Below are 16055 nucleotides of genomic sequence, written 5' to 3' on the forward strand. Positions count from 1 at the left end.
CCCCCCCAACATTGATTCCGACCCAAAGTGTTCGAGCACTAACCATGCCGAATTAACCATTGCCGCCAGATCTTGACCATTCTGATCCTCAATGCCGTCGTCGGTGTCTCGCAAGAGAGCAGCGCCGAGAAAGCCATCGCGGCACTCCAAGAATATTCGGCCAACGAGGCCAATGTCCTACGAAATGGTCTGGTCACTCGCATCAAGGCGGAGGAGTTGGTTCCTGGCGATATCATCATTGTCAATGTTGGTGACCGTGTGCCCGCCGACTGCCGCGTCATCTCTATCGAAAGCAACGCCTTTGCCGTGGACCAGGCAATCCTTACGGGAGAGAGCGAGAGTGTCGGCAAGGACCATACCGCCGTCCTCCAAGATGAGAAGGCTGTGTTGCAAGACCAGATCAACATTCTGTTCTCGGGTACCACTGTGGTTGTCGGCCGCGCAAAAGCCGTCGTTGTCTTGACCGGCGCCGATACGGCCATTGGCGACATTCACGAGAGCATCACCGCCCAAATCTCGGAGCCGACCCCCCTGAAGCAGAAGCTTAATGATTTCGGCGACAGTTTGGCCAAGGTCATTACCGTCATCTGCATCCTGGTTTGGCTTATCAACATCCCTCACTTCAGCGATCCGTCCCATGGCAGCTGGACGAAGGGTGCCATTTACTACCTCAAGATTGCCGTATCTCTTGGCGTCGCCGCTATTCCCGAAGGCTTGGCCGTGGTTATCACGACGTGCCTGGCCCTGGGAACTCGCAAAATGGCCACCAAGAACGCCGTTGTGCGAAGTCTTCCGTCCGTCGAAACCCTCGGCAGCTGTAGTGTCATTTGTTCCGACAAGACCGGTACCTTGACCACCAATCAAATGAGTGTCAGCAGAGCTGTCTATATCAACGACGCCGGAACCGGTCTCGTGGAGCTCGAGGTTGAGGGAACAACTTTCTGTCCGAGGGGTGCGATCCAGCTCAACGGCCAGAAGGTAGTTGAGCTGCCCCGCACCTCGTCCACCGTTCGCCAGATGACCGAAGTCGCTGCTCTCTGCAACGACTCGAAGCTTGCGTACGATGCCAAATCTGGTGTCTATTCTATCATCGGAGAGCCCACTGAAGGCGCTTTGCGAGTTCTGGCCGAGAAGCTGGGCCCTACCGCACCGGAAAATGCTTCACCCGACACCCTCCTGCATCACGCCAGTGCTCACTACGAGAGGAGCTGCCCTAGACTTGCTACGTACGAATTCTCTCGGGACCGTAAAAGCATGTCAGTTCTTATTCAGAATGGCAAGGAGCAAAAGCTACTCGTCAAAGGTGCCCCCGAGACTGTCCTTGAACGTTGTTCCCATGCCCTTGTCGGAGCGGATGGTAAGCGGAAGCCGTTGGACCGGTCGCTCGCTGAGCTCATCTTGAAGGAGATCACCGAGTACGGTAACCAGGGTTTGCGTGTCATTGCCCTCGCCAGCGTCGACAATGTGAGTGGCCATCCCCTTCTGAAGTCGGCCAAGTCGACGGCCGAATACGCCCAGATTGAGCAAGACATGACTTTTCTGGGTCTTGTTGGCATGTTGGATCCTCCTCGGGTGGAGGTTGCCGCTTCGATTCGGAAGTGCAGAGACGCGGGCATTCGTGTCATTGTGATCACTGGAGACAACCGCAACACGGCTGAGAGCATCTGCCGTCAGATTGGCGTCTTCGGTCCGGACGAGGACCTCAAGGGCAAGAGCTACACCGGGCGTGAGTTCGATAACTTGTCGTCCCAGGAAGCCCTGGAAGTCGTCAAGACGGCCTCCCTCTTCTCTCGCGTTGAGCCCAGCCACAAGTCCAAGCTGGTCGACCTGCTCCAACAGCACGGCGAAGTGGTGGCCATGACTGGTGACGGCGTCAATGACGCGCCTGCTCTCAAGAAGGCCGACATCGGCGTCGCTATGGGCTCGGGCACCGACGTGGCCAAACTCGCCGCCGACATGGTATTGGCCGATGACAACTTCGCTACCATCGAAATCGCCATCGAGGAGGGTCGTTCCATCTACAACAACACCCAGCAGTTCATTCGCTACCTGATCTCGTCCAACATTGGCGAGGTCGTGTCCATCTTCTTGACCGCCGCCATCGGTATGCCCGAAGCTTTGATTCCCGTTCAGCTCCTTTGGGTCAACCTCGTTACCGACGGGCTTCCTGCCACGGCTCTGTCCTTCAACCCCCCTGACAACGACATCATGAAGCGCAAACCTCGCAAGCGTGACGAGGCCCTGATCGGCGGTTGGCTCTTCATCCGATACCTCATCATCGGCACGTACGTCGGATTAGCCACTGTGGCCGGATACGCCTGGTGGTTCATGTACAATCCCGAGGGACCCCAGATCACCTTCAGTCAGCTGACTCGGTTCCATCGCTGCTCCACCGAATTTCCGGAAATCGGCTGCCAGATGTTTAACAACGATATGGCCAAGTCGGCCACGACCGTCTCCCTGTCGATTCTCGTCGTCATCGAGATGCTCAACGCCATGAATGCGCTGTCCTCTAGCGAGTCTCTGCTTACCCTCCCCCTCTGGGAGAACATGATGCTTGTCTATGCCATCTCACTCTCCATGGCTCTGCACTTTGCTCTGCTCTATACGCCGGTCTTGCAACAGTTGTTCTCGATTCTTCCCTTGAGCTGGTTGGAATGGAAGGCTGTTCTCTGGATCAGTGCGCCTGTCATGTGAGTTGACGTTCCTCTCCCTTTTCTTCTTACCAATTGCTAACTTGTTGATACAGCTTGATTGATGAGTGTCTCAAATTCATTGAGCGGAGATTCTTCATGCAGTCGGCACATGTAGAGCGGATTGAAGCAAAAAAGAACAAGTAGACGAGGCCCAAATACACGTGTATGTAGACGGTCACTTTAGTTAAAAATCGATAGACGAATCTAGCACATAGCATTATATACAGTCCACTCCGTCAAAGGAGAGGGATATGCTGGGCAATGTTGGCGAAGTCCTGCCGAAGAGGCATCATGTCAAGGCGGGCGTCTGATTCTTGGTAATCTCGTCGTTCAACGCGAAAGCGTGATAGATACCGTCAGTTCTATTGTGATCGACGGCGCGTTCTGTTGGTACCGACGGTAAAAACTGTTAAATAGTCCCCTTCCGGGAACGGACCAGCTAGCTGTATGCCCGGATAATTTTCCCCGGATGCTCTTATCCTCCTTCTCGCACAACTAACCGGCCTTCCTCTGCCTTGGGCCGGTACAAACAAGTAGGGGTTCGAGCATTAATCTTGCCTGCCCTTCAGTAACCTTTTGGTGACCTTATCCTTCTCGATAATATAGACATGGGCGCCCCAACCGGAGAGAGCATCTCGGTCCACGGCGTTGAGAAGCGCCTGGGATATGGTTTCAAACAGCTCCTCGGGACCCTGTGAAAGCGGTGCCAGGCAAAAGGAATTAGCTTTCAGGCATCCCAGAGGCGAGAGAGAGAGAGAGAGAGAGAGAGATTGGAAAGGAAAAAAAAAACGCACCAGATCGGGCTCCCACAAGCTCTCGCACATGCCGAACAGCTGTTCAGAGGCGGTTCCAGAAACGATAAAGTCCTTGGCGAAATCGATGCAGCCGATGCTGTCGAAGCCGCAGATGAAGGGCTGGCCAGTCTTGGGTTCGAGACCGGCCACGACGGGGGAGACGAAGTAAGGGCCGAAGCGACGCTCATAGAGAGATGAGGAGACGAGGTTGGCGAAGGTGCGGGGGGCGATGTTGCGCTCCTCGCGCAGGCGGTACATGTTGGTCTTGTAGCGGAAGAGGTCGGCGACGGTGGTCACGTCGGTGGCAAGACCGGTGAGGCCGAGGAAGACGTCCCCGTACTGGAAGATCTTGGGGAAGTTGTTGGAGACGGTCAGGGCCTGGAGGCCGAGGCGGAGATCGCAGGCTACGGCGACGCAGTCCTTGCCGACCATGGCGACGCAGGCGCCGCCATCTGGGAATCGTTAGACCAGGCGCGAGACAGAATACGCGAGGGTTGAATGAGACGAACTTATGGAGAAGGGAGAAGACTTGAGTCAGACGTTAGCTGGGAGCCAGTTGGACGAGGAAACAGGAGAGATGGGAGGAGGATGCGAGTTACCATCTGGGGCACTTAGTCGACCGGAGGGCTGACTATCTAACAGAGGAAGGGAAGCTATCCGACAGCGCCCCCTCGTCGTCTCGTCGATATAATGATGGAATGAGCGTGGCACTCGTCGTTACCGTCGTCACTTGTCGTTGTCGTCCCACGGTGGTCTTGTGCTGAAGCGAATTGGACGTCGTCGAGATGGATGGATTCAAAGCTCTGGTGTCGAGAGTAACAGCAAGCTGGGAGCAAGGCAAACGTGACATGGCGCGGCAGCTGGACTGGGTCCACAGTTGTAAGGCTCGTCGCAAACATGATTGGACCGAGCTTCCCTCGCAAGTGCTTGGGTAGGCTCAATGTACCGTGTCTGTACTTTAATTACGACATAACTGCATGGCTTGCCGTGTGTGGCCGAAGTAATACTTTGTAGTTACTTTGTACGGATCAGACTTGCGGCGCAGGTAAGCTACGAAGTACACTACTTCGTCTGCTACGGGGCAGAACATCATGTCGAGGTACCCAGTTTGGCCGGCAGACACGGTAAGGAGAAACCCGCAGAACTATCCGTATGTGAACATAAGGTCTAGGTAAGGTAGGTAATGAGGATGGAGCCGCCTACCTTTTGCGTACCTTGCCTTCGCTGTCATACTGATGCCAAAACTTAAGCCAAGCATAACGCGTACTCTCGGTGCCTCGACCAAGCCTTCTTTCTTTTTCTCCCAGGTTCGACTCGAGTGCTGCATAACCTAAAAAGCAGTTGAGCATAGGTACTCGTGTCCTATGACGATAGTCAGAAGAATACCCCGCTATTAAGCAGAGACTCTGTCCGACCACCACGACAACATATTACTGCATACCTTCACAGGCCGACACGTCCGAGGTAGTTGGTAACGGGGCGGTCGATCAACCTCTTATTTCCCGTCCCGAGACTTCACCATACGTTTGGATCAACCAACGCAGCAGCTTATTCCGCTACGATGGCCTCGCATGTAACTGTCATCGGTACAGACCTGCGCCGGGCAACGGTCAAGGTCACACCAGGCACCTACATGACGGACGTTCTTCAGGAGGCCTGCAAGAAGCTTGGTCTTCCAGCGGATAAGTATCTTTTGAAGTAAGTATCTCAACTCGACACATCGGCCGTTCTTCCAAGACCGGTGCTAACCGTTGTCATCCTTCCAGACACAAGCAGAAGAACGTCGACCTGTCCATCGTCTGGCGACAAGCTGGGCTTAGCCCCGGCGCGAAACTTGAACTTGTTCAGAAATCGAAAACACCGTCTGCCGTTTCGGTCGCACTTCAACTCCCTCCTCCGGAATCCAGCGTCACACCCAATGGTCGCTTGGTGGAGAAGTTGCCTAGTGATCTGTCCGTATGGCAAGTGCTGCGCCAGTTCGAGAGCGGGAACGCCAGCCAGGGGAAGAACTTGAACCTTACTGCACGCGGGGTCGCCAACATCGATACCGGGGCAAAGAGCGGGAGTGGCCAGCTCTATTACGAGACGCCAGTACTCAATATCATGGGGAGAGAGCTGGCTTCCTTTTCGGACTTCCAGAAGACCTTGTCACAGCTGGGGTACAATTCGGGAAGCGTTCTGATGCGCCTGTCATTCAGGTTGACGGAAAAGACACTATATGAGGCTATGAGCGAGATCAGCCAGCACTTCCCCGACGTCGAGACGCCTCGCAAGGAACCGACCACGGCCAGCTCTGCATCCACGGCCATGCCAGCCCCAACTCTCGGTGAAGACTCTACACCACCATCCGTCCCGACATCAGAGGAACAAGATCGCACCAAGGCAGAAAGTGAGGACACCGCGAAGGAACCATCAGAAAGTACCGCTCCGGCCGCCTCGACAGAACAGTCCCACTCTGTGGGAGGAGATACCATGGATGTAGACTACCCCGGTCCTTCCGATCCGTTACAGCCAGTCGGTGTCTTCCAGGCCCCAACAGGCACCACCCCGGCCGCAGCTCTGGCGGCGGTTTCAGAGACCGACTTCAGCCCTACCGTCGCCCACGCTCAGCTTCATCAAATCCGCCTGCAGCAGGCGTCCCAGAATAAGCGCCTTTTATCGGACAAGGAGCTCGAGGACCGAGCAAATGCTGAAAAAGCCAGACTTGCCTCCGTCTCTTCCGTTGCCATCAAAGTGCGGTTCCCTGACAACACCTCAGCTCAATGGTCTTTCGGTCCCGAGGCCACAGGAGCATTGCTGTACAAAGCGGTACGCTCCGTAATGGCACACGACAGCCAGCCTTTCAAGCTTGTCCTTCCCGGAACCAGAACAATCATTACAAATTCTGACAATGCGGATTATCGCCTCGTTCACAATTATAAGCTGACGCGGAACGTACTCGTCAACTTCATTTGGGATAGCACCGTCTCAGTTGACGTTCGGAAACAGCCATTCCTCAAGGGAAGCATCGCACAACAGGCAAAAGCCGTCCAAGTGCCAGATATACCCCAAGAGGCAGATGATAGCAAGGAAAGCGGACGGGCAGTACAGCCATCCAAGCCGGAGAGCAACGACCGGACTGAGCGTGTGGCTAAGAAGCTCCCCAAGTGGTTTAAGCTTCCAGGCAAGAAATAGCGATAGCGAAGTTGATACGAGGCACATAATACATCTGATGCCCAAACTCACGAATCATAACGTATCATTACAAGTCACGTATCCTTTGGTTTCATGGGTTTCATGATGCGCCATGGGACAAGCTCTGATCTTTTAAGATGTGTATTGCTTGGTATTTTTCTTTTTCATGTCATGACCAGCTGCCACTTGCTATTTGGTGTGGCAGAAGAAGCGCGTGGAATTCCCCAGCGAGTCCTGACGGCGGGGACTCCAACAAAAGATCCGTCTTTTATAGACCGCACGCCGAGACCATGATTGAAAATAATAAAACGTCCCACATATCATCCCCAATCGTTCGTGACATAGTTTACTCGCGGCCAGTGCGGCGGGACTCGGCAATCACGCCCTGGAGCTCATCGACCTTCTTCTTGGCGCGGCCGAAGGTACCGAGCTAAGTGGAAAGAAAGACACCAAGTCAGCATGCGATATGATAGGATGGAATACTAGCAGCTGAGGCTGCTTCTCGTGTTCGACTCACCCTCTTCTTGGCCAGCTTGCGGGCGCGCTTGTCCTGGCTGTTGCGGAGCAGTTCGATAACGCGGCGCTCGTAGGGGGAAAGACTGTTGTTGAGAGAACTGGTTCAGCACACATTCCATCGCCTTTTGCGAAACTAGTTACTGTAGAAACAGGCCCTCCCGAGCTCGATCGTCGGCCAAGCATAAGAATGCTTTATGAAGCGTTGGCCGCTTCCACCAATTCCTCCTGCTTAGCAGCCGATCGAAGTCGGGGGCCGTCCAACTAGAAATGTAACAGTCCAGTAAGAAAAGTGGTACTCACCCAGAGACCTCCCGGACAATGTCCCTCACGAAGGCAGTGCGCTTGCTGAGACGGCCCTTGAGCGACGAGACGCGGGGCTTCGAGACGCGAGGGGTGGTTTTCTGTTACAAGGGAAAAGCAAAGGACCGAGTCAGCCTACTACGATGTCCATCGTCTGCAGCGGTGATGATGACATCTCGTGCCGAGAGCCCTCCTCTTCCTCTTTCGCAATATTTCAGCGAGGAGGAATCGTCGGGCGGACACGGCGCAGAGATCCTCCACGAGGTGAGACACGTACATGGCCACGGTTCAGGCCGACGGCGAGGCCGGTACGGGTGGGCTGTTCCTTCGCCATTGTTGCCGGTGGTTGTCGGTCGACGATGGGCGGATTTGTCGAGGTGGTTGTCGTTGGGCGGATGAGGAAACGGGGAAGATAGATTTTCTGGCAGCGTGGATCGGGTACTTTGGCGGGTTTCGCAAAATTGCGTGTGGGTTTGTGGGTCACGTGTTTGTGTTAGCGATGACAGAACTAAGCATGTTCGGTACTTTCTGTAGATAAGATAAGCCTATCTCTTATCGCCTTGTTGATTCTCCAAATGGTTTAATATACCAAGGTACCTCGCTCTTTTTAACGACGGAGCCCGATGAGGCGGTCATAGTCCCTATTTCCATGGTTTGGGATAAGTGTCTAGCAAACCATGCGTTACGTATACGCGTCTTCTATTGAGAACTTATATGAAACTTGATTGAAGACCCATCATACAAGCCAGTCTCTTCCGGCATCCCGGTGCCCTTCGAACACTGGTCCGCGGCCCTTGTCATGAGAAACAAGACTGCGAGGATGTTCGTTTGTTCCTAGCTCCTCCCACCGGCCCGTATATCGCCACTATCAGGTTGGGACTGGAGAAAAGCTGAAGAACTGAGCCTGGACATCTGCCGCATGGCAGTTGCTGTCGGTCCCGCATGCACGTGTGGAATTGCTGCCGCCGTCGCCGCATACAATCTCGATAGGTGCGGTTCCAGCTGCTTCGAAATCTGCCTGGCTGTTTCACGAACATCATCAGTACTCGTTGGGCAGGCGAACTGTAACAATGACTGGGCGGACGTTGTCTTGAACTTACCCTTGTTCATCCGGACAAGCCTTTTCAATCATGGTCAAAGCTGCATCCTGCCAGATGAACTGCACCAGTGGATCATTACAGGCATATCGCGCGGTCCTTCCCCCGATGATGATCGCCTCGGAGCTGGAGTTGAACTGGCAGAGTGTCGAGACGTCGGTTTCATCGTCCTGGAAATTAAACTCGAACTGGCTCAGCGTGTCACCCCCGTCGTCCGGGTTTCCAGAAAAGTTCTTGATGGTGAACTCGGCGGGGAGGGTGCACTCGTGCGCTTCAACCAGAGCTCTGATCCTCTGAGGGACGGCGGCCATATACGCCGCCATAGCCGCGTTGACCGTCGGAGCACCCAGAAGCAAAAAGCCAAGAAGTTGGTTCATCTTGCGAATAAGCAGTTCGTTCGCGGTCGGCCTTTAATCTGTGCGTTGCGTTGCGGTAATGGTTACGATGAGAAATGCCGAAGGTCTTGCGGGTTTCCTTTTTTTCGCAGTTGAACAACCTTAAAACTCAAACAAAGCAACTGGTTCAGGGCACTCGGTACATGAATAGCATTGGGGTTCAAATCCGGATGCATGCTTCCAGGCTTTATTTGTTACTTCAACGGACAGCAAGCATATTGCCCCTTGCAGAGAGGGGAAAACCCAATAATCAAGTAGCACATTTAGACGACTAAGGACGTCACGAAAGCGGTAGGAGCCCGCTGATCTCTGGTGTATTGCCGCGCACTTAATAGTCCAAAAAGGGAATCAACGTAACACTTAAGGGGCGAGCTATAATCCAGGCTGGCGACTTACCTATTAGCTTCCTTGCGAGGGTGCGAGTTGATTAAGGTATCTTAGGTTATGTTTATCGTTGCCAAGGGGTGTGAGCTTCTGGAATGAAGTCAAATACTTGTTGTCTGAGCAACTACGAGATAATAAAAGATATGCCTATGGGGAATAGACCGACAAGTACGGAAGCAAGGAGTGCCCTTACAGAGCATATAGACTAAGACATTGAGTGGCGAGTTGAAGTTACGGGGCTGTGAGTGACTGACAAGTAGCACTGATTCACACGTGTACACCGTATTATCCAATCCGTAGCCGGGCGCTTGTTGAGAGACAACCAATGACCCAGTGTATGTTGTTTGCTTTGGATATACGGTACGGAGTACTTACTCCTCTATATGAGGCGATGAAACGGTTCGTCCAAGATGAATGCTTGTGTTACTCCGTACATCTCATTATCCCTCCAAGACCCTCGTAACGTGATGCTGTGGTGCAACACGGACAGACATACTGGTCTATACCCGACCGGTTTTCTGTCCCTCAGGCTTCCTTGATAAAGAACAGAAGTTATACTTCTTACCATCCATTACAGGTGTTGGCTACATCATTCCTTCACAGTCGAATCGAGCTTCATCCACACCTATGGATCGGCTCCAGGTCTTGGCAGCTGACTTATTTCGCGTAACCCCGGCCCCAAATGACTGAAGTGGGGGGGCTTAATAAGCTTCCAACCCCTTGCCACCAATGCATTTTTGGATCACCTGCACCCTGGTTGCTGTGACCCAGTATTCGTAATTACTCTGTATCAACTGACCTCACCCGACCTCATGAGTTTCGCCTGCTGTCATTTCCAGTCAATTGTCCCCAAAATCAGGTGCCTCTTAGATCTGGGCTGCTAAGCCAACAGAGATAGATATTCCCTCCATCCCAACACTAAATACGACATCCTGAAACTTCGCTTCGTCCCTGGACCTACAGCATTCAATCGCGCTCGCGAGATTGCATGCCGCAATGGGGTCGAATTCAAATGCACGACGATTCTCTTGACACTCCTAACCCCTGAATGGTCTTCATATCCATCCCTTGCAACGATGCACCTCAGTCCGCAAAATCGTCTTCTGCTCCTCCGCGTCTTCCGTCTCTTGTTGGCAATATGGCTGTTGGGCATCGTCTCGTTCTCCTCCGCCGCTCTCCAGGAGCCTTTGGTTACTAGTGCCAGTCCACAGCCAGTCTCTGTCGCAGTCTTCTCTTCTCTAGAACGCCTGTCCCGTCTCGTGGACATCACCTACTGTGTCGGGAACACCGGCATGTGGAAGCCCTTCAAGTGTGCATCCCGCTGCAATGAATTCCCGACTCTCACTCTTGAAACGACATGGCAAACGGGCATCCTCATGAGCGACAGCTGCGGGTTTATTGCCGTTGACCACGGCATACCCCGACCCGACGCCGGAGAAGGGAATCACGATCCTTTGGCGGAGAAGGCTATCATAGTCGCCTTCCGTGGCACCTATAGCATTGCGAACACGATTATCGACCTCAGCACGATGCCGCAGCAATATGTGCCCTACCCGTCTCCAGATGATGGCGGGGGTAAGCCACCGCGCAAGCCCTCTCATCGGTGCGATAATTGCACTGTCCACAGCGGCTTCCTAGCATCGTGGCGGCAGGCACGGGACGTCGTTCTTCCGGAGATGAAGGCCCTGCGTCAGAAATATCCGGGGTACCCCATCCGGCTCGTTGGACATAGCCTCGGCGGCGCGGTCGCCATGCTCGCAGCTCTCGAAATGCGAGTATCGCTCGGGTGGTGGGACACGGTCGTGACCACGTTTGGCGAGCCCAGAGTCGGAAACCAGGAGCTATGCGACTACCTCGACGCCGTCTTTGAGCTGAGTGCCGCGGATGAAATAAACGCGGCCGAGAGAGAGTACCGCCGTGTCACGCACGCGGATGATCCCGTGCCATTGCTGCCGCCCGCCGAGTGGGGATACTCATCCCACGGAGGGGAATTCTTCATCAGCAAGAAAGACTTGCCGCCTTCAGTTGAAGATGTGCTCGTCTGCCGTGGTGACTATGATGAGAACTGCATCGCGCGGGATGAAGGTCGGGTCGTATCTGTCGCGGCAGACGACTCCACCGACGTCTTGCGCACCGGCGAAGGCCAGGACGCCGTGGCCGCAGAGCGCTTTAATTGGATCCCGGCTCGCTTCAGATTATGGCAATTGTTTTTCGCCCATCGCGACTATTTTTGGCGGCTCGGGTTATGCGTACCTGGGGGCGATCCAGCCAACTGGGGACGAGAAAAGGCCGAAGGCGGTGGCGGTGGCGGTGGTGAGGAAGCACACTCAGCTGAGCTATGATTAAATTGCAACGATTCAACGGATTTTTGCGAAATAACTGGACGAGACTGTGGCTACATGCCGTACCGAACTGAGGACGATAGGCGCGCGTTTTGGATTGTATGATGAGATGATAATACGTGTAGAATCGGTAGCACAGCAGTTGCGGTGGTTCCTTCGATCAGACGCTTCTATCTGCGTTTCGTACTTCGTACCTATCCGTACTCCGTGGTACGGAGTACCTTGCTTATTACCTATCTCGTGGGTGCCGTATATATCGCACTTAAAACACGTGAGCCTGTTTTCTGTGTTTCTATTAGCTGGACTAGCCCTATATTCCTCGCGTGGAAAAGGGGTAGATATATTTAGAACACCCACACCTTCCTATTCTTCTTTCCTTTATACAACGAATATAATTATATATCTATTAAATCTCTGCTCCGGCCGGATTACACGCCCGTTAATCTAATAGTTATAAGCCCGGGTAGTAGTATTTATTACTAGTAACTTTTAGCTAATCTATTACCTATATATTATTTCTACCCGTTACGTGTGCTTCTATAGCTAATTAAGGAGTATCTACCCTACTCTCTCGCTTAGAAAAGCCCTTATTCGCTAAACCCCTACTATAAACTATATCTACGAAGCTTAAAGTTACCGCCGAAGCGCTTAGTATACCGCGACTAGAGTCTACTAGGTAATAGGCCGATTAGATCTTCTATATTAAGTTATATACGTAGGGTATAAAGGTCTAGGCCTTACTCGACCCTAATAGGCCGGAGTAGCTAGACGACCGACCCGAGTACGTTATGTCTATATCTATTAACTAGCTACGCGAAAAACACACCTAGGTTATTAACGGGGTGCCGACCCCTCCTACTATATCGAAACTAATTAAGCTCATTAAGCTAGAAGGCTATAAGGTCATGGTATATAATTAAAAGCTCGCCCGATCGATTAAGGCGCTTAATAAAGCTAATTACATACTTAAAGCGACTATTAAAACCTCTACCTATTAATAAGCCGTTAAGGAAGCTATTAAGAAGTACCCTAGCTACGAAGAGGGGAAATAAAACCGTTACTTCACGATACGATAAGTGATAAAAGAATTCAAGAAATACTTCGCTCCTAGCGCATTATTCTTAGCTAAGGAGGTTTATCGAGTATACGATAAGCACCTTTAGGATACCCGAAAAGCTAATACGAAGGTGGTAGTATAGTATACGGAGTGGAATACTCTTATCCGGCGCTATCGTTAGTATAAAGTTAACGACGTTAAGGGTTCTATAGCTATCCGTAACTTCCTTATCGTAGTTAGGTAGCGTTTTACCCCGGCTTAGGTAAAGGCTAAGTTCCACAAATTAATCCGTAAGGAGAATAAGGATAAAGTAATTAACGATATCCTAATATACGGCCGTGAATTTAACGCGATTATAAGCGCTCCTGGCCTTAATAGAACTAGGTACGGCGTTTACGCTACCCTAGGCGACCGCTCCGATAAAGACGACGATAGTAGTGGAAAAGGGAAGAAAGGTAAGGGTAAGGGGTATAAATACCCCTATAATAGGACCTATTCGTGGAAGCCGGAGCTCTATAATAGAGTAGAGTATACTCTTATAGGTAAATACGAGTAGTAGCTATCCGTGCAGATAAATAATAATTATATCGAATAAATCTGGAAAGAGCTATAGTAATAAAAGTAGAAAAGTCTACGAGAAACCCTATTAAAGAAGGGATAGGGAAACGCCGGTAAGAGTAGCGATAAGGGTAATAGATACCCCTTAAAGGTTATTATAACTATCTTAGATCTAACCCTTATTTACGATATAGGGAAAGTTCCCGGTATTTACGCGGCGTTACGATCTAGCGCTTACCCGCTTTTATATAGTACCCTTTTAGATAACTATAGCGCGATACACTTAGTTAATTTAATCGACCTACTTATTCCCGGATCTTTCGTCCTAATAGACGGTATTATTAAATCCGGTACTACGGAATTCCCTATTATCGGTAAAGGTAAACGGATCTTTAAGGGCCTTCTTAATAGACTATTAGGTGCTTTAAAAGTCGATTTAGAGCTTAACGACGTCGTCGTGGTGGAGGGATTTTATATAAATATTATCTCGGAAGCTCTATTATATAAGGTTAGGATCTAGTATTCGGGATATAACTACTTACTACGATACGGAATAGCAGATAAGAGCGTAGTTGTATTAAAGCTATTATAACGCTTTAATATAACTATTCTTTAGTATAAGCTAATTTTATCCTGTTCTTCTTCTTACCCGTACGTTTAACTAATACTATAAGGCGTGATTCCCGTAAGCTACGATTATATCTATATACTAGTAGTAGCTATCGATCGACCGATAAGAGCGCCACTTCCGAAGCTATTTCGACTATCTCGAGATTCCCCTTATCCTTATATTAACGAAGAGAGGCTATAGTATCTAAGGGCCGGCCACCTAGGACTAGAAGCTCTCCGAGCACTAGTTCGTAACGCTCAGAATATACTAATATAAGGTATTAAGCGGATTAAGTATAAGACCTATACTTAAATATAGGTTTATTAGGTTATATTTTATTGACTATTAGATTACCGCTCGCCTAGGCCATTCTAGTGTATTTATTAGGATTTACAGGAATTACCAGAGAGTTATAACAGTATATATTATCTCCTTATTATTAAGAAGGAGTATAGTGGTTCGATTTATATATTACCTTTAGCGTCGAAAAACAGCGTTACGGTCTATAACGCCCTCGAAGCGTTCGAAAGATAGGTTACGCGTTAGTTTAATCTATACGTCTATAAGATACGTAGTGATAATAAGCCTTTAATTGTGTATATAGCAGGGGATTCGCGGACCTAGCTATAGGCGAGTATAAAAGGTATCGATATAAAGATCGCGCCTTTATATACCTATAAACCGAATAATACTATTAAGAGGGCAGGATAAGCTATCGTTATAAAGTCTAACGCTATACTAAACGGCGTATATCTTCTAGGTTTTATATAGCCGGAGAGTATAAGAGCGGTAGCGTAACTTTATAATATAAGTCTACCGTAGCGCTTAGGTTAGAAGTCTCCTATTAAGGTATTAGACTTATAGTTTAAAAAGCACGCGCCGCTTAAGATAAAAGAGTATTCTGCTAACCTACGGCTAGATTAGAGTAGTATTTATATCTACGGTTACCGCGCCTATCCCTTAAATAGGAATAGGGAGGCTAGAAGGGAGAGAAAGATATAGAAGATTTAACCGAGGGGCTATATTAGGTATCTTATAGGATACGTTACCTATAATATCTATAGGATATAGATCCCGTAGCTTTAGAAGGTTATAACGACGCGTAATATGTAGTTTAATAAGCGGTTGTTTTATAACTCGAAGCTCGAAGAAGTAGAGTAAATTACGGAGGCGGAGGCGAGGAATTAGTTTATAACCTATAAAGACTACGAAGATAAGGATACCGAATTTATCCTATAAGCAAAACCGCTCGCCGGTCTATCTAATAGCGTACCTTCTAAAGATTAAGTAGAGTCTACGGGTTTAGACTTAGGGGTAGGAGTAGCTAGTACTATTCTAAAGGCGCCGGAACTACTAAATACCGATATAACTATTAACGGCCACGACGGGCTACCCGAACCGCCCGCGCTAATAGGACTCTAAACCCCACGTGCTATACCTAATCCGCCGAGCCGGAATAACCAGGACTAAGGCGCCGGGCCGTAGCTATAGTAGGAGGAACTCTTAATTAAACCCTCTTCTATATAGACTATGGCACCCGAAGGAGATACTGCTATTAATACGCTAAAGCTATATATACTAGATCTTAATATAGATTATCCAGAGTACTAAGGAGGAGCGAGGAGTACGTAGACTAAGGTATAAGAACTAGCTACTCCTAATCTGGGTCACGGTATTAACTAGCCCTTAACGTCTAGATCTCGAGCTAATATTAACTCTAAGGTAACCACGCACTAATATAAGCGGAGTATATAGGTTAAGAATATAATAAGGGTTAACGCCCGAATTATAGATCGATATACTTAGGGGAAGACTATTCGGATTAATCCACGGATATACGTAGTAGAGCCAGAAGTGCCCTTAATGTAAACGTTCTTCCTGTCTAATTAATAAGAAGTGCGCGACGATAAGATATAAGGGCTCCTATCCTTTTACTTAGTGATATTCGGAGTAGCCGATATAAAAACAAAAGTTTATTCGAAAGCTATAGAGGATTCGACACCAAAATCCTTACTCGACGATAGGGTTTATCGCGACCACCTAAAGGCTATACTAAGGTATTAGAGAGAGCTTTATAACCACCCTATACGCGACTATTTTAAGGAAACGGCGTAGAAAGAGGTTAATAAGCT

At 50.1% G+C, this 16055-nt stretch overlaps 6 protein-coding genes across 6 annotated transcripts in view; 3 read left to right on the top strand and 3 right to left on the bottom strand.

Annotated features, from left to right (window-relative positions):
- Nucleotides 1-3164, top strand: part of SODALDRAFT_332194 (calcium-transporting ATPase sarcoplasmic/endoplasmic reticulum type) — a 4033-nt gene extending 869 nt beyond the window's left edge. The window contains exons 3-4 of the mRNA XM_028611639.1: nt 70-2693; nt 2750-3164. Of these exons, the coding sequence (XP_028467843.1) occupies nt 70-2693; nt 2750-2840 (2715 nt within the window). The 3' untranslated portion in view covers nt 2841-3164. The remainder of the gene's footprint in view (nt 1-69; nt 2694-2749) is intronic.
- SODALDRAFT_293728 (proteasome A-type and B-type) lies at nt 2865-4305 on the bottom strand. Its single transcript, XM_028608724.1, has 4 exons — nt 4090-4305; nt 4000-4018; nt 3491-3942; nt 2865-3388 (listed from the first exon to the last, which is right to left on the bottom strand). Exons 1-4 carry the CDS (start codon nt 4090-4092, stop codon nt 3245-3247), a joined length of 618 nt encoding a protein of 205 aa, XP_028467844.1. The 5' UTR covers nt 4093-4305; the 3' UTR covers nt 2865-3244.
- Nucleotides 4306-5051: 746 nt separating this feature from the next.
- Nucleotides 5052-6664, top strand: SODALDRAFT_343916 (hypothetical protein; the record flags this gene model as incomplete). The annotated part of the gene is made up of 3 exons (XM_028613140.1): nt 5052-5188; nt 5257-5816; nt 5877-6664. The coding sequence occupies 3 exons, from the start codon at nt 5052-5054 to the stop codon at nt 6662-6664; spliced, it is 1485 nt and encodes a 494-aa protein (XP_028467845.1).
- A 346-nt stretch (nt 6665-7010) lies between these two features.
- SODALDRAFT_339350 (ribosomal protein L36e) lies at nt 7011-7814 on the bottom strand (the record flags this gene model as incomplete). Its single annotated transcript, XM_028612850.1, has 4 exons — nt 7011-7094; nt 7182-7263; nt 7481-7581; nt 7758-7814. The coding sequence occupies 4 exons, from the start codon at nt 7812-7814 to the stop codon at nt 7011-7013; spliced, it is 324 nt and encodes a 107-aa protein (XP_028467846.1).
- A 612-nt stretch (nt 7815-8426) lies between these two features.
- Nucleotides 8427-9337, bottom strand: SODALDRAFT_332198 (hypothetical protein). The gene has a single exon (XM_028611640.1). The coding sequence runs from the start codon at nt 8952-8954 to the stop codon at nt 8577-8579; it is 378 nt and encodes a 125-aa protein (XP_028467847.1). The 5' UTR covers nt 8955-9337; the 3' UTR covers nt 8427-8576.
- A 785-nt stretch (nt 9338-10122) lies between these two features.
- SODALDRAFT_332199 (alpha/beta-hydrolase) lies at nt 10123-12059 on the top strand. The gene has a single exon (XM_028611641.1). It carries the CDS (start codon nt 10433-10435, stop codon nt 11696-11698), a length of 1266 nt encoding a protein of 421 aa, XP_028467848.1. The 5' UTR covers nt 10123-10432; the 3' UTR covers nt 11699-12059.
- Nucleotides 12060-16055: the final 3996 nt, after the last annotated feature.

The sequence above is a fragment of the Sodiomyces alkalinus genome, assembly GCF_003711515.1.
Source record: "Sodiomyces alkalinus F11 unplaced genomic scaffold SODALscaffold_3, whole genome shotgun sequence".
Taxonomy (NCBI): Eukaryota; Fungi; Ascomycota; class Sordariomycetes; order Glomerellales; family Plectosphaerellaceae; genus Sodiomyces; species Sodiomyces alkalinus.